The sequence below is a fragment of the Rhizoctonia solani genome, chromosome 9 (genome assembly GCF_016906535.1).
Source record: "Rhizoctonia solani chromosome 9, complete sequence".
NCBI classification, from domain to species: domain Eukaryota; kingdom Fungi; phylum Basidiomycota; class Agaricomycetes; order Cantharellales; family Ceratobasidiaceae; genus Rhizoctonia; species Rhizoctonia solani.
In genome coordinates this window covers 2,209,619-2,229,408 of record NC_057378.1, presented here as the reverse complement: position 1 = coordinate 2,229,408, position 19,790 = coordinate 2,209,619, and the positions used below count along the sequence as shown (strand labels likewise).

At 48.3% G+C, this 19,790-nt stretch overlaps 4 protein-coding genes across 4 annotated transcripts; 2 read left to right on the top strand and 2 right to left on the bottom strand.

Annotated features, from left to right (window-relative positions):
• Positions 1 to 1,087: 1,087 nt before the first annotated feature.
• Positions 1,088 to 5,900, bottom strand: RhiXN_08193 (peptidase C14; the record flags this gene model as incomplete). Its single annotated transcript, XM_043328009.1, has 7 exons — positions 1,088 to 1,308; positions 1,367 to 3,431; positions 3,483 to 5,021; positions 5,070 to 5,117; positions 5,172 to 5,310; positions 5,360 to 5,490; positions 5,550 to 5,900. 7 exons carry the CDS (start codon positions 5,898 to 5,900, stop codon positions 1,088 to 1,090), a joined length of 4,494 nt encoding a protein of 1,497 aa, XP_043183394.1.
• A 465-nt stretch (positions 5,901 to 6,365) lies between these two features.
• Positions 6,366 to 9,359, bottom strand: RhiXN_08192 (uncharacterized protein; the record flags this gene model as incomplete). The annotated part of the gene is made up of 13 exons (XM_043328008.1): positions 6,366 to 6,440; positions 6,487 to 6,741; positions 6,787 to 6,897; positions 6,944 to 7,024; positions 7,076 to 7,276; positions 7,420 to 7,766; positions 7,814 to 7,934; positions 7,991 to 8,107; positions 8,155 to 8,402; positions 8,450 to 8,917; positions 8,973 to 8,995; positions 9,060 to 9,147; positions 9,248 to 9,359. 13 exons carry the CDS (start codon positions 9,357 to 9,359, stop codon positions 6,366 to 6,368), a joined length of 2,247 nt encoding a protein of 748 aa, XP_043183393.1.
• A 329-nt stretch (positions 9,360 to 9,688) lies between these two features.
• RhiXN_08191 (Transposase family tnp2) lies at positions 9,689 to 13,036 on the top strand (the record flags this gene model as incomplete). The annotated part of the gene is made up of 7 exons (XM_043328007.1): positions 9,689 to 9,953; positions 10,007 to 10,110; positions 10,171 to 10,255; positions 10,318 to 11,911; positions 11,958 to 12,277; positions 12,323 to 12,591; positions 12,638 to 13,036. 7 exons carry the CDS (start codon positions 9,689 to 9,691, stop codon positions 13,034 to 13,036), a joined length of 3,036 nt encoding a protein of 1,011 aa, XP_043183392.1.
• Positions 13,037 to 14,321: 1,285 nt separating this feature from the next.
• On the top strand, positions 14,322 to 17,554 carry RhiXN_08190 (calpain family cysteine protease; the record flags this gene model as incomplete). The annotated part of the gene is made up of 17 exons (XM_043328006.1): positions 14,322 to 14,515; positions 14,574 to 14,712; positions 14,766 to 14,894; positions 14,944 to 15,170; positions 15,223 to 15,315; positions 15,367 to 15,497; positions 15,550 to 15,600; positions 15,650 to 15,937; positions 15,995 to 16,117; positions 16,171 to 16,310; positions 16,365 to 16,455; positions 16,513 to 16,525; positions 16,584 to 16,978; positions 17,033 to 17,082; positions 17,141 to 17,178; positions 17,232 to 17,355; positions 17,411 to 17,554. 17 exons carry the CDS (start codon positions 14,322 to 14,324, stop codon positions 17,552 to 17,554), a joined length of 2,370 nt encoding a protein of 789 aa, XP_043183391.1.
• Positions 17,555 to 19,790: the final 2,236 nt, after the last annotated feature.

Below are 19,790 nucleotides of genomic sequence, written 5' to 3'. Positions count from 1 at the left end.
GTGGGCTGATCCGTTGACCTTCCGTGGCAATCCCGCTACGGGTATGAATATGCACAATCCAAATGGATCGGTTAAGATTAATTTTTCTAGATCTATAGCTGGAATAAATGGTTAGGTTTACTGAAATTAATATATAGGACAAAATCCAACTATCCGTTGTCATGATTTCGGGATGACAAACCTACCATAGCATTATAACTAGTATTAGCCGATCGCGAGAAGGGCCATGTGCTCCCAGTTGGCGGCCCACATAAACGTGCACCATTGCTTGATTGGAGGCCGCTTAATTCAATTATTATTATCGTGATTAGATGATCCGCCCGCGAGCATGCATTATGTTCGGAAAGTCTTTACCGCGGTGATACCGAATAACCGGGTACTGAAGGTCACTGGACATGGATATAGTATGTCGTTCAAGGCTTGAGTTGGGGAGGATTCGGCATCTTGGAGTCCGATTGATTTAAAAAATAATCAGGCTAGTATGATCCACGGTATACGTATGTGCAGGCTATGTATACTACCCATTACACACTCTCCCTCATGTATTTCCGCAGCAGGCTCTCACAACCAATCCGGATATTGAGAAACCGTTGGAAGTAGGAACGGGCAATTGCCTTGTGCATTCGGATATGGTTAGTTGTATTAGCTGTTTGGGTACATACTATCCGACTTCCTATGAGCTACCTCTGACATACTTTACATGCGCGCTGTGCCATTTCCCTACCCGCCTTCCCTTTAGAAACCTCTGTCAACAATTTAGGTCATATGCGATTGCGATGACTTATAAGAGCTCACTCTCTTAAACCGACTCGTTGGTCATTGCTAAGATTGACGTGCAATGAGTCCTGCTTTCCCCCTCAGTATAAGCATGAACAATTAAATCTATAAGTGCATCACCAGAAGTCGACAATACTATTCGCTGTTCCTACGGGTACTATTCCGGGCGCCCCTGAGGGAAGTGGGTCTGTTATGCGCTCAACGAGTTTCGTCGCATCTTCTACAGGTGATTGATAGGTACAAGTAATGAGAAAAAAAGATGAAAAAGACAGATAGTTTGCAATAAGCTAGATCTCATAAATACAGTATACTATGCAGAGTAACACCGCACCCACTCGTCTCCTATTTTCCATTCATCGGTCTCAAGTCGAAAGTATCCTTGGTCGGCAATAATAGAGTTGGTTGGTGGAAGTGCCAAATAGGTGCAGAGATCGGACGGAACCCATACCAGTCGTCGACCACGTGAGTCTACCACCCAGCCATCACTGTTGAGCGACCAGAGATCAATTGGATCAGCTGCCCTGGCATGGGCTAACGACGCGTCAGCAAAACGGGCGGTAGAAAAGAGCAGCTTAGCATTGACACATACCTGGATCTCTCATTGAATTTTCTTGTGAATGTATTCCCAAAGGTGATACGTCCCATAATCGAATACTACAGTCCCGGGAACATGATACGAGGTGAGAGTCGTCAGGTGAGAACTGCACACAGTTCACCCAATCGGTATGCCCTGTCAGAGGACCGCGTATAGGCTTGCCGTTCTGCGAGTCCCACACGCGCACAGTACGGTCCCTAGACCCAGATGCGACATACAGACCGTTGGGTGAGAACGACACAGAGAGGACGTAGTCACTGTGGGCGCCATCGCTCCCACCGCAAACAACAAGCTGCTTCCCTGTCTCTGCATCCCATATTCCCACTGATAGGTCATCCGACCCTGAGACGAGGCGCATACCATCTGGAGAGAACTCTACCAAACGAATCCAGTCCTTGTGAGCGTCGATTGGGTCAACGAGCGGGATTCCACTATGTCGGTCTAGTACGACTATCTTGCCATCATCTGACCCACAGGCAACCCGCTGGCCGTCAGGAGAGATCGCAACCGACCGGATGGAGGAATGTCCTTGGAACAGTTGCGTCACTTGTTGGCCGGTGTTCACATCCCATATTCGGACGGTATGGTCAGACGACCCTGAGACAACGACCATGCTGTCGGGTGAGAATCGTACACATTTCACATCACCACTATGCCCTTTTATTGGTCCGTGCATGTCTTGTCCCGTCAGTCCATCCCATACTCGCAGTGTATTGTCTTCAGAACCAGACGCAATATACTGATCATCGCTTGAGTAATCCAAAGATATAACAACATCCTCATGGCCATGCAGTGGTCCGAGCACCAGCTGACCCGTCGCCACATCCCATACGTGTATCGAGCCATCTGCTGATCCAGAGACAACCCGTGTGCCGTTGTGAGAGTATCGGATGGAGTAGATATGGGAGGAAAGAGATGGGGTAGTCGGGAGAGGATTGGAGGTATTGATGTCTTGCACATTCCATACGCGTACAGTCCCGTCTGCTGAGCAAGAGAACAGGCGAGTGCTGTCGGGAGAGAAGATGACCGAGTTGATGTATTTAGTATGTCCCTTGAGCGGTCCAAGCACTGTCTGGCCAGTACACGTCTCATACACTCGGATTGTTATATCAGATGACCCAGAGGCAATGAAAGAGCCGTTGTGTGAAAACGCAACGCAGTATACGGCGCTAGAATGTCCTGTTAGTGGCCCTAACACCGTCTGTCCAGTTTGCGGATCCCATACTCGGATCGTTTTATCCCGGGAGCCCGAGGCAATACGTGAGTCAGTGGGACAGAAGCATAGGGACCAGACCTCAGCAGTATGACCCTCAAAGGGTGTGCCAACCGGCCGGCCTGTTTGAACATTCCACAATTGAATAGTCTTATCGTTCGATGCAGATGCAAGGCGCAAGCCGTCGGAAGAAAACACGACTGAGGTGACATATGTGGTATGACCCGTGAGCGGACCATGAATGTTGACGGCTTGTCCTAGTACGCAGATGTACACCTCTCCGGTCTTCAGACCACAGGCGACGCGGGACCCGTCAGGCGAGAACGAAAGGGATCGACCACCGAACACGCCATCAGGAAGCAGTCTTGTGACCGTGCCGCCTTTGGCAGTATCCCACATATATGAGGTATCGCCGCGACTAGAAAAGGCTACCTTGGAGCCATCGGGAGATATTGCAACGTAGTCGATGTACTTTGTACGCTCTTCGGTAAGACTGAGCGCAATATCGCCCGTGGTCGTATCGTACACGTCGATGCTGTCTGCGGTAGGTGCCACAAGTCGTCTTCCGTCTCTTGACAGACTGATCGACTGCACGTTTTCGGTCGAGACCTTCCAGGTGGCTATGAGTGCCAGTCGCCGTCGATCGATCGCTGTTCCTGTCGGCCGCACAAGTCCGGATGTTCTTGGCATATATGCAGCCGAGAGTGGTCGAGATCGAGGCCAGAACGGCAGCATGGAAACATAGATATGTGGAGTGCTTTGGGACACGGGATGATTGGCATAGATTGATATAAACTGAGATGCGTCGTGTGCTAGCTGTGTTACCTCCTGAGGTACGCCCTTTTCCTGTATCAAGATTGAATTGGACTATGCAGTCAAATGTGGACAATAGCTTACATTGCACCACTTCTCTGCATCCTGAATAATCGCTGTCCCACTGCGCATGTTTTTAGTTAGGTTGATTATCTCTATCCAGAGGAGTAAACATGATGAGAAAAATCCGTGAACAAGTTCAACCAGGCCATTTTGGTACTCCCCGAGACTCAGATGAGCAGACCAATAGCGGCATGCATACATCAGGCCCAGAGATATTGACTGAGCCACTCGTCTATGCAGGCCGTTGACCTCCGCGTCTAGGAGGTAAGACGAAGGCAAATCACATATATTAAATTTTGGTTCAATTGCATCAATGAGCCGCAAACAGGTTTTGGCCATCCTGGCATGTCGGATATTTGGCTGGCAGTGATACAAGCCGGATCGTTCCGGAGAGAGTATAAAGTCAGGGAATGAGGCATGCAGGGAGTTTACGAGCCCAGTTTCTGTGGCCACGTTTAGAACCGATCTTAGGGGCTTCAGCAACGCATCCGCTTGTTCTCCACTTTCTAGCCCTGTCAAATCTGCGATAGCATCTAGGGTAATGGGTTTAATAGCACATATCACGGTCTCCAGGATGTTCTTCATTCGTTTTTTATTCGCCTTGTTGAACCCAGACTTGTTGAACGCTGCATCTAGTATCGTAGTGTATAATTCGTCGATTGCGTTGTCGCCTTGATATTCCATGGATCCATGAGTCGGGTTCGTAATAGCATTTATAACCTCCGCCAGGGTCTTCGTCTCGTGAGCCTGCTTGAGGTAGCGACACGTAGTCGACGCATAAATGAATAGGACCTCGCATGAACTGATTACCGCCAGCCACTGAGCATCCGTCAATGGAACGTGCCGCAGTTCGTATCGCATATATGTCTCGATGTCTGCTTTGACCGAATCCGAGCTAAGATCGTGAAGGACTAGTCGTACGTCTTCTTTTCCATCTCCGAACTCCGCCATCCGTTGCGTAATTGTCCTTTCAGGCCGGCTTGATACCAGATACCTCACAGGCAGGTTGTGTGCAGTCGACAGGAGTAGATCCAGAATTTGGCCGACGCTATCCTCGTTCTCGCATTCATCTAGTGCATCAATAACTACAATAAAATGCGTTGGTAGGCATCTCTGAACCTCTTGCAACGGTCCGACAATCAGCTTCTCGTATTGAGTTTTTAGGGTTCGCATATGAGCATCGGGATCCGACTCGAGCACCTTGTCGAGGGCGAATCGAAATGGAGCAGAAAATCGAGCGAGCTGGTATGCGATCGATGGTATAATAAACTTGACCTGACGGCACTCTGGGATACTCCGCGAGCAGAAGAAGCTGGCTCCTAGCTCGCAGGTGGCGTCGAGCCGCTCACAGATGGTATATGCGATAGTTGTTTTGCCGGTTCCGGCCATTCCGTTCATCCAGCATGTTCTTCCTATTTCGGGTCTGTGCGCCCATTGCAATAGCAGTTCTATCTGTACCTGTCGAGTGCCCGGTGCACAGCTCCCTCGCTTGAGGTCTTGGGACTCTGCAGAGTTGTAGATGGCCGGCATGGTAGGTGACATTTTGGCCAATCGTGATTCCTGGTACCAACGTAAGTCAATCATATAAAGTGATATTGCGAACCACACCATCGTCTGTTCATTCACCGCTTTTAGGGTGCTCATACTCGCGTTCAGCTGCAAGGATCCGTAGTTCGTCAGATTGCCGATGTATAGGTTGTCAGCGCTTACCCCCAATCGTTGCAGGTGGCCGTCAATCCGCCGATAGCACTCTATAATACCATCAGATCCCATCATTGCATCCATCAGATGGCTTCCTGTCGCCCTGGCCTGTTTTTCCGCTACTATTTTTGCTTCTTCTTCGATCTCGCTGAAGCTCTATCGGTTCAGTTACCCTATACGAGGAAGGATGAGCTCACGCATAAATCCTTCTCACGCTGGCTGTCGTCCTAGTTCCAGTGGGCTGCTCAATGTGTTCATTCATGTCATTCAGAATATTTTCCAGTTTGATCGCCAGGTCTTCGTACTCCTTGCTCTCCTTGCCTGCGTTCTATTCAGATTCGTGAATATGGATAAGAGCGAGCGTCCACAGGGATCCACGATACATACCTCGTACATAGAAATGCAACCTTTTAGTCCAGAGATCGCTGATTTGAGGGGTCCAAATACCTCGGTGCTCGATTCCAGGGAGGACACCAGGGCCCTGATTGCGATCCACGTGCTCGAGGTCCGCTCGGGCAGACAAGTATAAGCCTCGTGCTCGGCACTGGATTCAAAAGCGATATTTTGCATGGGCATCGAGCTAGTGGCAGTGGTGGGGGCGAATTCAGCTACAGGCGCCTGGCTCGGGCCTGGGCCCGAGGTAGTAGCTGTAGGGCGACTACCATCCATACGTAAACGCTTCTTCCATTTGTCTTCTATGCGCACAAGCGACTCTCTAAGCGTTATCATGAAAGGCATTTTGGTACTGTGTTGTTAATCAACAATGCACGCTCTGAGGATGACTGTCAAGATCTGGATACATCAGGTTTATCCCCTCATCCCATTGATTGTCACGTGTTTCACTGTGAAAAGAAACCGGCTTAAAATACAAGGTGGTAACTGCTTTAAAATTTTACTAGATTAAGTACTTAAGTTTACGTATGGGGCGTACTTTATCGGAGTGTCACCCTTTTAGTACTCCACCTTCTTATAATTCCATATTGGATTACACCTCCTTACCACTTAAATGTCACACGATCGTGTGCACGTAGCTAGTAGCTTAGACGGGGTACTTAAAATTAATCACGTTAATTGGTTCAATGGTCATACATTCACGGGTCAGCCACACACGAAAAAAGTCGTACAATTGCATATAATATCATGAGTCCGTTGAGCTCATCGCCTTGTCGCCAGCACCGCGAAGTTGGCTTAGCGATAATCCACTCATTCGCGGGTGCGAAGTCCATCACGGCGAGTGCGTATCGTCATTTTCGTCACTTTGACGACTCGGCTCTCCTCCTGGTGGACGAATTAGCTAATTTACAAGATAAATAGAGGCGCCTACATCGGGTATATTCCTGGATCGCCCTCTCTTGGTCTGCTTGGGAGTGGGCGGTGAATCGGGAGCAGGCGTCGACTCACGTGGCTTGGGGGCCGAGGGCTTGGTGGATGAGGCACCGTCTCCACCATCGGGATGTTCCTTACCTCCCTCGGGCTGGGGCTGGGGCTGGGGCTGCTGGGGCGGATTCGGAGGCGGGGGTGGGGGTGGGGGGAGCTGGGACTTGGGTTCGGGTTCGGGGGTGGGATCGCGTTTCGGGCGCTTGAAACAATGTTAATACTCGAATAACTGAGACTATATGCTTACCATTCTTGGACGAATCTTTCGCTTCGATGGCCCCTGCTCCCCGGCATCCTTGTCCACGGCCGGCTCCACGACGCGGCTTGGCTGCTGCCTCTTTGTGGCAGGTTCATCTCGCTACAAGGAAACGTAAGTGATTGTTTTGGTAGCATGATGAACTTACATCGTTTTCGGCCTTGCGCTTCAGTCGCCGCGTTTCTTTGGGGTCGGCGGCAGGCTTTGACGGCTCCTTTCGGCAGGGCTCCTTGGGATGGTGGCACGATCAGCTCGATTTCGACCAAGAACTAAGACATACCATGGGTTTGACCGGGGCTGGCGACCGAAGAACCACCTCAACGATTGAGCGAGGCGTCTTTGTTGGGGACCTTGCCGGGGGTGGGGGCGGAGACGGGGACGGGGGGCTATCCTGGGGCGGAGACGGGGATGGGCGGTCTCTGGGGGAGTCGAGGGACGGGGGGCTTGCCGGGGGCGGGGAATTTGCGTTTGCAGCGGGCTCCTTGAAGTGTAAATTATTAGTTACACTCGTATACGTTTACATTCAATTAACTTGCCTGCTCCGATTCACTGTCCGATGACTCTACAACTCGCTTTCTCTTGCGAAGGACCTAGATGTCAAGTTAGAATTTATTAAAAGTATACTCCAACACTTGCCTTTTGCTTATTTCCCTGCTGTGCTGCAGGCTTCGTTGTTGATGCGCTGGACTTGGACGCCGTAGCGCGAGCTTCTTCCTCCGAAACGACCTTGTCTGCCCGACGAGCGTGGCGATTCGAGGACGAAGTCGAGGGAGGCAGTTGGGTGGACAAGGATCGCCCGCAAGAGGGTGAATCAGAGCGCTTGAATTTCGCCAACCGCTTGGGCCCATTGCCGTAGCCCCCTTCTGGCACATTGATATAGTACGGGTCCTCGTCCTTGGGTGGGATTACGTCCTTATGCGCAAGTTTGGATGCATTCCGACGAAGATTGTCGTCCTGTTCCCTGGGTTTTGCTATAGCGTACGTCAGCAATGATTAGATAAGATGCACGGCCACTTACTTCGCTTTGGGTCGTATCCCTTGGCCTGAACTAAATATTGCTGGATGACCAATCGAGCCACCCAGCAGTCGTCGTTCGCCTCGCCCCGGAAATGGAAGAGCCATGGACAAGCTTTATAACACTAAAAAATATAATAGTCAGAGTGTCAAGAATGAAGCAAATAAATATATAATTTACTCCATCATAGAACTCCTTGCGATCGCTTGAACCAAAGTCACCCCAAGTTATTGTTTCTAGCTGCCTGCGCTCCACAATCCTACATGCGAATGCCTTCGCCACAGCCCGGATCTTTCCCTATAACAAGTGGGTCAGTCAATACATTTGACCAATGTGTGACTTACCCGCGTGCTGTTATACAAGTCATAGTCTCCGCGGCAACCCATTGCATAGAGTAGCTGCCAGTCAACACCACACTCACCAGGGGGCTGATGTATGCGCGCAACCGCCTTTGGATCCTTGGGCACATATCCGTATGGATTAAAGTACATGTTGTATTTGTGTCCAAAAGGGTGACCATGCTTGACTATAAATTTGTGTGCCTCCTGGCGGGACATGCGCTCGAGGAAAGTGGCTTTGATGACCTTGGCACCTTTGACAAATTCATAGACGCGTCCACCACGTCTGCCGCCCTCTGACCCGCCTCCTTTCTGATAAGATGTCGGCATTTGATCGTAATAATCTGCTTTGCCCCAGCCCCTTGGCTTCTTGGTCTCAGTGGTAGGCTGGTTGCTGGAGTGATGATAAGGGCCCTCTTGAGAGCGGGAGCGGGCGGGGGCGCAATCGTGAGTAGAAGACCGGACACAAGAGCAAGAGCGAGAACGGGTCCGAGAGCGAGAGCAAGAACGGGTCCGAGAGCAAGAGCGAGAACGGGAGCGGGAGTGGGGGCGGGCGCAACCACGATCACGACAGCAAGACCGGGCACGATCGAAAGCCGGAGACCGAGTACGATTACGAGTGGGAGAACGAGCCGGATAATGAGCTGGAGAACGAGCTGGAGAACGAGCATGATTGTGAGTGAGAGAGCGAGAGTCGGAGTGGTAAGAATGCCGAATGGAAGTATTGACGGAAGGGGAAGGATATGGATTTTGCGTGTTTTTGTGATCCCTGTTAAGTTAATTAATTGACAAGTTAGCATGCCAGAATATATGCTAGTACTTACTTGATAGAGCGCCGGGGAGGTGACTTTTGACTACCAGATTGTGTGATTAGCTGTCCAGCTCAATAGATACGGTATTTAGATACTTACCAAGGTGTCGAGCACTGATTACGTGTGGTTGGTTGGCCTCGTGTCTCTTCCGCATTGGGGATCGATGGGCCCGCGGGTGGGCCAGACTCTGGGGTTGGGGTTAAAAATGCGTAATAAATCTAGATAAAATATATCCACCTTCTACAACGTTGAATAGCTGTTTTCAATGTACTAAACAATGTACTTACCAGGGACTGATGACTTTGCGGCGCCCTGTGCCTCAAGGAACGCCTGGAACTGTGGGAGGAGATCAGGGTTAGCTGCAAACTTCGATAACAATGCTAGGATGTCTTGAGACATCGTAGATACTAGAATAAAGAGATCATATTAGTAGAAATTACGAAATTGGTGAAATGTCACTTACCCAGTCTTCGCGACTGGACAATATGGGATGCGTTGGAAATGTAGGGGGGCTATTGGATGATAATGGAGAACGATTCGAGCCACTTTATCTATTGGTATAAGCCGATTTTGAGCAATTTCGGCTGGGGGAGTAGAACGGGGGGTGGCTAGTGGTGGCTAAGAGCAAGAGGGTGCAAGGAGGGCGGCGGTCAAATGAGCGCGAGGAATCGGCAATTTCCATCAGCACGTGACCACAACCAACGAATTTCACTAAGTCCGACCGCAACATGCCCGACCGTAGAGCAGTCACCGGAGAGCGTGTTTGGTGTTACTGTGGAATAAATAAGTATGGTACTACCCCCCATGAGTGCCACATACGCACCCGCTATCGACATCTAGCCGAAGCCCAGCGGCTAGACCAACTTTTGCGTGCGGGCAACATTGAAGACGATGAGGACAACGCTGAAAATAGTGAGAATGGAATGGATATTGACCATACAATGCATAATGCGCATCAGTACAAAGACCGTGGAGGGGATTTAGGGCTTGGAGGTTAGTATTTTGCGAATGTATGCAGCTAAATTTGCATTATATTTTGAATTCAGACAACAGCTTTAACAATATTGATGCATACATGGGCGCACACCTTGACAGCAAGCTGTCTGAGTCGGAGGACTTGCATGCCGATTGGCACGATATCGACAACCCTGTTCGCATTCCCTCGTGAACGCCAACTCCCCCGCCCGACGACGAGGAACCCCCTGACAAGGATGGATTTGCACACATCACGGAGGAGGATTATCGCGAGTACGATCGTTGGTTTGACGAAGACACTCTTGAAATGGACAACATTAGTAAGTTTTCTTTTTCCTTTTTTTAGTTCTTGCACGCAATATCTTACAATTACAATTACCAGTTGCCGAAACTCTTACCGAGGAAGAAATGGATAGCATCAAGATGATGGCTATACGACTGTTTGGACACATCTCGCAGCGCAACTACAAACGTATTCGGTATTCATTTCGGGAAAAAATCTATTTGCTCTCAGCCTATTGCTTACACCGAAAGCTTGCTATTCTTTCTGGGATATCCCCTCAACCAATTGACTGCTGCATCAACGTCTGTCACGCATTCACTGGACCCTACGCCAACGAGGATATATGCTCTACATGTAAGGAGCCGCGCTATGACTCAAAGGGAAGACCACGCCAGGTTTTTGAGTATCTCCCGACAACCCCTCGATTCCAGGGGTATTTCAACAACCCGGAGATGATTAAGAGAATGTATTATCGAGCCAACTATACACAGGAAGAAGGCCGGATGGATGATTACATTGACTCGCAACGCTATAAAGATCTGTGTGAAAGTAACATTATTGTCGAAGGTGAGGACCTGGGAGTCCGGTATTTTCATGGATCTCGTGACATTGCCTATGCGGTCATGACAGATGGCGTCAACCTATTCGAGCAGGCGCATTCTGAGAAAAGTACTTGTTGGCCGATTATGGCCATCAATTTAAATCTCCCTGCAAGCGAACGCGTTAAGCTTCGCAATTTGATTCCCCTGGGCGTTATCCCTGGACCGAACCAGCCGAAGGATTTTGACTCGTACCTGGAGCCGTTTGTGGGGGAGGCGATCGAACAGGCTCGTGGGGTTGAGACTTACGACGTCACTAGGCGGGAACGGTTCAAGTTACGGGCCCATGCTTTTCTCATTTCGGGCGACATGCAGGCAATCAAGCACGTGACCCAAATGAAAGGACCAAACGGCAAGGTTCCTTGTCGCGCGTGCGAGGCCATTGGTGTTTATCATACCTGCCGCAAGGGTTATTACATCCCTCTTGCTAACCCAGCCGACTACCCCGACGCAATCCCAGACGGCAGACCTGACCCACAGGATTTCCCGCCCGATACAATTCCTTCGTACAACCCACTCGATCTCCCTCTCCGCACCAAAGCTAGGATCGCTGACCAACTTGGAGAAATGGATGCTGCCAACACAAAGCGCCAACGTGATGCCTTGTCTAAGAACTACGGACTCATCAACCATTCGATCCTCGACCGCATTCCCTCGATTTGTCGGCCTGACTCGTACCCGCACGAATACCTTCACTTGTTTCTTCTCAATCATGGCCGTGAACTTATCTCACTTTGGACTGGATCTTGTCACGGCATTGATGATTCTGGCGACGAGGATTATTTGATATCTGCTGACGACTGGGCCGCTATTGGACTTGAGACCGAAGAGGCTTCAAAAACACTACCTGCCGCATTCATTCGACCCTTGCCTAACATTCAGACTAGCCAAGCGGTTTTTTGCGGCGAGACTTGGGCTTTCTGGCTAGTTTTTATTGGACCAGTAGTTCTACGTGGACGGCTTGCCAAGAAATACTACGAACATTACCTGGAGCTTGTGGAGATCATGAAGTGTCTTACCTCAGTTACTAACACTACAGCTCGAATAGAGCAACTCAGAGACGAGATTGCTCATTACGTCGAGGGTTTCGAAGAGTAAGTCTTGAATTTTGCTCACTTGCAAGACTAATGTTCTTAATAGATATTATTATCAATATAAATACGACAGGCTGTGTGTCTGTAAACTAACTCTACATGCGCTTCTTCATGTCGCCGACGATGTTCTCCGCTGCGGGCCTGTCTGGGTCGCATGGTCATTTTGTATGGAGCGATACTGCCGTGAAGTCACTTTTTGCGCCAAGTCCAAAGTAGTACCATATGTGACAATCAGCAAACATGTCCTTCATATGGGCCAAATCGCCGCAATAGCAAATCGATTCCCAAGCATTCGAAAGGCACTGCTCTTTGGCAAGAACGATGCGCCGGCTCCGATCAGTCGAATGGAATTTATGTACCCCGAATGTGAGTAAATTTATGGATTAATTTCGGGTACTCATACCTTGATAGATGAACAGCACGATATCATCCTTCGATTCCCCCGCCTCCGCGAGTTTCGTCTCAAAGGCACCATCCGCCAACATGTTGCCAGGTACTTTCGCACCAACAACTTTCGGCAGCTACCTCGTCTTACATACCACGGGTGGCTTGCGTACTTACCGGAGCGATGCAAACGCTGGGGAAAGCTCCGAATAGGTGACGGGGGTGATTGTATCCGTTCGGCCGTTGCATGCAATCCCTCGTCTATTTATGGCAAACGCGACTCGTCTTTTGTTCGTGTAAGTCACCCATGACCGTTATTATTTTGTATTAATTTTGTGTTAGTTTACATTTCAGAGAGATGAGAACGAGAACGACCCTGATGCAACCGTTAACATGATTGGTGTGACCGGTTACGGCCGCCTTGACTTTATTCTCGCGGTCACATTCCCCACCGACCAAGAAAACGAAATTGACGCCCCCACAACACACGTCCTTGCACATATCACCGAGGCAAAGGATGTAGAGGGAGATGCCGCCGAGGAAAGGATCTCCTTCACAAAATTTGGGCGATCGTTCGTTCTTGACATCACGTCTGTCAAGAACGTCGCTGGGCGCGTATTCACACGGGCAACACGGGAGGCAGGAGAATGGGTAATCATTGATCGTAGTGGAGGAATTTGCCGCACGGACTTCCGGGTGGACGAGCATGACTCGGACAATGAAGATGGATGGGCAAATTAACTGCTGTATGTACTTAAATTTATCATGTAATTTATCAACGAGTCCCGAGTAGAATACCCTCTTAAACCAAGCACCCCCTCCCCCTGGAGTTTTAAGTACCCCTTGGTACCAGCTCAGAATTTTAAGTGCTGATTTTAAGTAAGTAAATTGCAATCTGACGGGTTTTAAGGGGCACCCCCCCCTATGTTTAAATAGGTTACTTTTCACAGTGTTTCGGCATATCCTGTTTAATTACGTACAGGAGTTGCATATGTTTGCCTTATTAAATATCTTGATACGAAGTGATTTTAATCTTTCAGCTTCCAGTGCGCAAAAGTGAGAAGTTATAAAGCCCGATTGTTGAATGCCTTCGGAAGATAGGTAATATTGACAATATTGGGCCGCAATATCAATGCTCACAATATACCATGTATTCAAGCTGTACAAAATCTCGAGCCAAATTTTCGGATAGTCGAGTTTAACGCAGTAAAAGATCTCCACAACCTAAGAATGTGACACGAGCTTATAAAGGAGCGATCATTTGAGTCCGAAGCCGGCACATCAAGTTATAAAGCGAAACCTAGAGGATTCGAAGACCAGGACGATGCTGAGATAAGGCCAGAAGAACAATCCTGCGCAGCTAATATTTACCAAAATGAGGCCGTGATTCGGAGCTTGCGGAGATGCATGAGCCGGTACTTGGGCGCAGGAACGCGGGGACTGGAGTGGCGCGACCACGTGACTACTCGGCCTTTGTGGGTCGATCACACTCGCATGGGACCTTTATTTTCTTAAGTCCCTCCCACTGTCCCGATGCACTACTTGGAAGCATGCTTAACCTGTTGTAGTCGGGATGGTTGATTACCACATACCGCGATATCAGAGGCGTGTGCTAAGGTACGAAACGTCGAGACGGATTTTGCGCGAACTCATTCAAGGGGGGCGGGGGGCAGCCGCCCGCATGTAGGGCCACACTGTATGAAACCACTTTCCACGAGGTAGGTGCCATCGATGAACTATGAGCCATAGTCAAGGACAGATGCCGATGTTCCTTTACACCCCTTTTTTGGCAGCTCAGTCCTGATGGGAACTGATCGGACAGCCAAATGCCGGTCGGGGAGATGCATCCGACCGAGGACAACCTCGTTGGTATCCCGTTTAGGTATGGAGTAATTCATCAAGAGGGCGCTTCACAGTACCCCGATTCGGTGGCTTGCTATGCTGGCAAGCTACAAAACATGAGGCTACCTTAGCCTAGTGATTCCCGCGACATCCTCCATTCTTATTCGCGTACCGAGCCAAAGAAATGCCTAATATACTATCGTACATCGATAGGATCATCAAGCCTGAAGTGGAAGCTGAGATACCCGAGCCGAAGACGCATAGCAAAGTCAATTTCGAACAAGAGAAAGAACGAGCAGGTCTACTTTGCACCGAAGAACTCAAGATTGCTACAGATCGGTGTAAGAGAAAAGTCGAAGCGATTATAAAGGATTGCCGGTAAGTTTCTCTGATAAACATACCCTAAATCCTACTTAATATGCAACAAATGGCCTAGTGCTCGTAACTGTCGTTTCCGCGATATTGAATTTGATCTAGAAGGGGATCAAGATAGGTGCCTCTATGGGCTAGTTCCTGATAAGGACAGTTTGCCTTCGCCCGCCGATGTCCTTCGAGTCACCCAAATATTCGAGGAGGTAAATAATTTTGATTCCTTCAACAAGTAAAATTATTCACTTGTCATTTTCAGCCTCAGTTCTTCATTGATGGTGCAAGCTCGTCTGACATTGCTCAAGGATCACTCGGTGACTGTTGGTTCTTGAGTGCGGTGTCGACTGTCACCACAATGGAAGGTCTAATCAATCGAATATGCGTACATGTAAGTCATTTGAATTCATTCTCGGATCCTACTTGAGATGATCTTTCAGAGGGACGAAGAGGTGGGGGTATACGGTTTTGTGTTCTATCGGGATTCAGGGTGGATAGATGTAGTCATTGACGATCTCCTATACACCCGAATCCCGAAGTACGAAGAACTTTGGGAAGACCAAAAAGATCTTTATCACGGCGACAGGGAGCGATTTGACGCTCGCGCACGAATTGGGGGCAAAACCCTTTACTTTTCAAGAAGCAAGACTGAAAATGAGACCTGGCTGTGAGTGGCATTATGAACAATAACATTCTTGGACATTGACTCATGTTCATAGTCCGCTTTTGGAGAAGGCTTATGCCAAATTGAATGGCGATTACCAGGCTATCGTTGGTGGGTTCGATGCAGAAGCCATAGAAGCCTTGACGGGGTGCGATACTTTCTTTCTCATCATGCTAAATATGTCTTACATCCCATGTAGTGGTATTTCGACTCTCACTCCCATCAAAGACATTCTCGATGTGAACAAGTTTTGGCAAGAGCTGCTGAATGTCGAAAAGGACCGGTTATTCGGGTGTGCTATTGATGGGTCAGCAGCCAAAGAGATTACCGGTACGCATGAATTCCAATGTTTTCTGTTTAACTGCGCTTATCTTCATCTCAGGCCTATACACTTCACATGCATACTCTGTCTTGGAGGCTCTGGAAGTCAGTGGTGAGTCCTGCCTCTATCACGTATACAATATTACTGACTCTGTTCATAGGTAAGCGATTCGTACGAATTCGGAATCCATGGGGGAAATCCGAGTGGAAGGGTCCATGGTCCGACGGATCCAAGGAATGGACTGGTCAATGGCTGACCCTATTACCCGAGTTGCATCACAAGTTTGGCGACGACGGCGAATTCCTCATGGAGTACAAGGATTTCCTCAAGACGTGGACAACTGTTGAACGAAGCAGAGTATTTGATGCAGGCTGGAAACTGAGCTCCATGTGGTTAAACGTTACCTCGAGGTCGTACCCGTGTGCCTGGAGCTTCGGTGATGTGAGCTGTGAGTCCTTTTATTATTGTTTTTTAGGAGTTGAGTGATACCGAGTCTGCACAATAGTCACGTTCTCGGTGACAAAAGACTCGCAGGCCTCTATTATACTCTCCCGGCTCAATACAAGGTGCTTTCAAGATCTTTCGGGCTATAACGATTGGTCTTTGGACTTTGTCGTGTACAAAAAGGGTTTGTGATCTCTATTTATGCTATCATTTGAAAGTTAATCGAACCCACCCTAGGTGCCCCGAGCGAGGAGCATTACGCTCGATCATATCATAACTGGTTTTGGCAGAGGGTCGCGAGCGTCGAGCTTGATAACTTGGAGGCGGGCGATTACGTCTTACATGTCCGTCTGGATCGAAAACACATTCGTAAAAAGGTACTTTTTCAATATTTATGGGTCGTTAACAAATTTCAATTGACAATGGAACAGACGTACTACCAGGATTCGGTCGAGGAGTGGGATTCTCGTAAGCTGAGCAAGGTCTGGACTCAGGCCGCAATCTCAAAGTCGATCGCGATTAGTAAGTTTTCACTGGTTACTGGAGCGTTCCCCTAGCTAAATTCAGTGATGAATTAAGACTTTGATCCCGAGTGAGTGGCTTCCCGGAAATAGCTCATACGCATTTAATCAACACCCATCCATTCTCAGGGCGTACAACGAATATCTTCCGGCACCAGAAGAGCTTTTTGGTGGAGAAGACCTCACCTCGTTGGAAGAAAAACAAATCGCTGTCGAAGTACCACAGCCGACGACTGCGAGTGAGAGTAACCCTGCCTTGTCAACGAATGAGGCCTCCATATTGGAGGCGGGTAAACTTGAGCCTTCTGGAACCACCAGCGAGGGCAAATCTAGCGAACGGGAGGTCAAGCATACAGATGAAAAGAAGCCTGAACCTGCGGAAAAGTCCGAGGATCAACCAGCAGGGACCGCGAGCGAATCAACAAATGCTGTCACTCATCCCGCTGCGAATGGAGAAAACGAAAAGAAGGACGCGAAAGAGGAGAAGAATGAGAAGCCGGTTATAGTTACGACCGTTGAACTAGGTATATAATTGATCCATTTAGTCATATCATGCGTTACTAACTGTTCACTCATAGAAAAATCAGCAAAGGTAGTCCATGAGGGGTTCATGTGTAAAGTGTGCAAGGTATTTATATTGTCAAACGCCTATCTAAGCAATCTGCTGAGCACAATAATAAATAAAGACGTCTCCTATTGAAGGCCCATGGTACCGATGCTTAGAGTACGCGATCCTTTCTAACCGTGTTTCGCTTCTCGTGACCTAACTGCTTACAGCTCCGCTTGTCTAAACTATAATATATGCGAGAAATGCATGAAGTCCAAGCCCAATTTGCACGACAAAACACACAAGCTACTGCACATTCAGACTGAAGAAGACTCAAAGAAGCTCAAAGATCAAGTGAGTTGTTATTTTCATTGCATATTCAAGGGACGTTAAGTGAGCCATTGTCTAGTTAAAAGAAGGGGAGGACAACTCAGTTACCTTGGGCTTACGTATTTACACCAAGGGTGATTCAGTGGTCACTATTGGTGGGCAACTGAGGCATGGGAATATTATTACATGGAAGAGGAAGGACAATCAAGAGCGCCCAGTTTAACCCAAAGTTCTGGATATATTAAATTGGAAATATAGACTACAGACAAATTATTTGTACGAGTTTATGAATCGAACGTTAACACCAGTCAAAGGCATTACTGATGATGGCGGACATGTGAGCCGCAGCGCGCTGAGGGATCACATGTGATACTTGGCCGAGGGCCGAAGTCGCGGTCACGTGAGTCGACCGGACACCATCCCGCACCGCGATCCCGGAATGGTGTACCGAACGTGAGGACTCAGTCTGACCTCGCGTTTTTCATCGCCCACCCGTCATCACTTTATCTCTATCGCATATTTCATTTATTTTATTTTATTTATCTGTTAACCCATCTGATTGCATACCCCATCCCTAACATACTCAGCCTTGTACGGTTCTCTCCCACCCCAAGCCTCCGATCCGGACGGTCGCAGTCTTGGGCGATCCGGTCAACACCCCTCTTGTACCGCGTACAGAGCCCACACGGCATTCACAGCGACCAAATCATAGGTTAAATAAGATGGAGGAAGTATTTGGCTGGAGTTTCATTGGGTAAGATTGGCTCTTCTCTACACTTCAATTGACTTATTGGTCTGGTACACGATCCGCGTAGTTCCATTCCCTTGGATAATATAAGCTCAAAATTTTATGAATACGCATTACTTTCACTATTCCTATTGTGATTACACTTTAATACGCGCAAAGACACAACGTGAACAGCTTATTAATAATAGCTCTCAATTATATGTCTTCAATTCGGGGGTCCTAAGGTACCTTTCCAGTCCTCCTGCGGCGTATGCCATTATGAGCTGTTAAAAATTGGAGATCTCACTATCTCACTGTGAGAAAGATCCCCGATTCTCCAACTGAGAACAAGTGTGATTGGCTTGGCTACTTTCCCTTGAAAGTCAAGATACCCCACATAAGCACTCATAGAAAGGATTCGATATAGTGAAAGTAAAGCTGTTTGATGGGTCATTTCCACACAATGATCCGTAGTGTATGTAAAGAGAAGTGGATGGCCGACACAGTAACATCTTAGCAAAGCTTATAAGTGGGCTTATTCTTGACTCGAGAAGCATCTCAGTCGTTGACAGTTCCACATTTCTGGCCACCTTTAAATCCCTGATTGATTTCAGTATGAGATGATGTATGTGATCAGAAAAACTGGCCTTGTTGGAAGTTCGGATCATTATATAATTTAGCTCATTTCCACTCGACTGGAAATCTCTGAACAACTGAGCTGCTGTTAAAATGACCAAATGAAGTAAATTAAACAACAACAATGAATTGAATGCTTAGGATATCAACTATTCGAGTCAAAACTATACGGCTTCCCCTTCCGCATAACCTGTTTGTTTGTTTATGCAATACTTGTATTTCTGGCAGATTAAGCACGCCTGTCGATTCAAGCCTGTGAGACGTTTTTGCACTGAACGTGGGCGCTTTGTTTTGGCTCTATTTCTGCTTTAATTTACGCATATATCCTATAAATCCGTGTACCAGCACTCGTTTCACGGGAGTACATAAGTCCCCGCTGAGAGACACTGATAAATGATGGGAGAACCTCCGAACTCCAAGTGCAGGAGGCAGGAGGATTGTATTCGACATGCAGCGACGGTAGACTCCCTCTCAATTTAAGGCAAGCAGAGCTCGCCTTTTGATCACAAAGTCACACCTGACTTTCTGTAATAGATTAGTATCACAAGTCAGCCAAAGACTGCTACGGCGCTTATAAATACACGTGATCGCGATGTGCTGCGGGTGACTTAACCTTCAAGTTGATTGCGGCTGGCCCATCTGCGCGCGTATAGTTCTTTTCGTCCAGTCAACCGGAATTATTCTCGCTTCCACTTTTAGGATTTCGGATTAGTCGACATGGAGGATCTTCCGATTCACCAGCCATGCCCGTGTCATGCCACAGGCTCAGCATCGCTTCGCGCCGGATATCAGTGACTAACACTGCATCATAAGGTCAGTTCTCAATAGATTGTCCGCATAAATCATTAAATGACTCAAAATTGACACCGTATTCCCGCTCAGCGATGAGGGCGGTCAGAGCCCGAGTATAAATACCAAAAGTACAGCATTTAAATCAGGATGTCCCCCCGACGCGGCCACGCAAATAGGCAGCACTGTTGGCTATGGATATATTGACTTGGTCGAGCTAATTTAGTCGGAAGGTACAAGTAATCTGTCACTCTTTTGCGTGTAAGTGGACTCAATCTGAATTTTATATATTTCGCGCTTTTTCTTA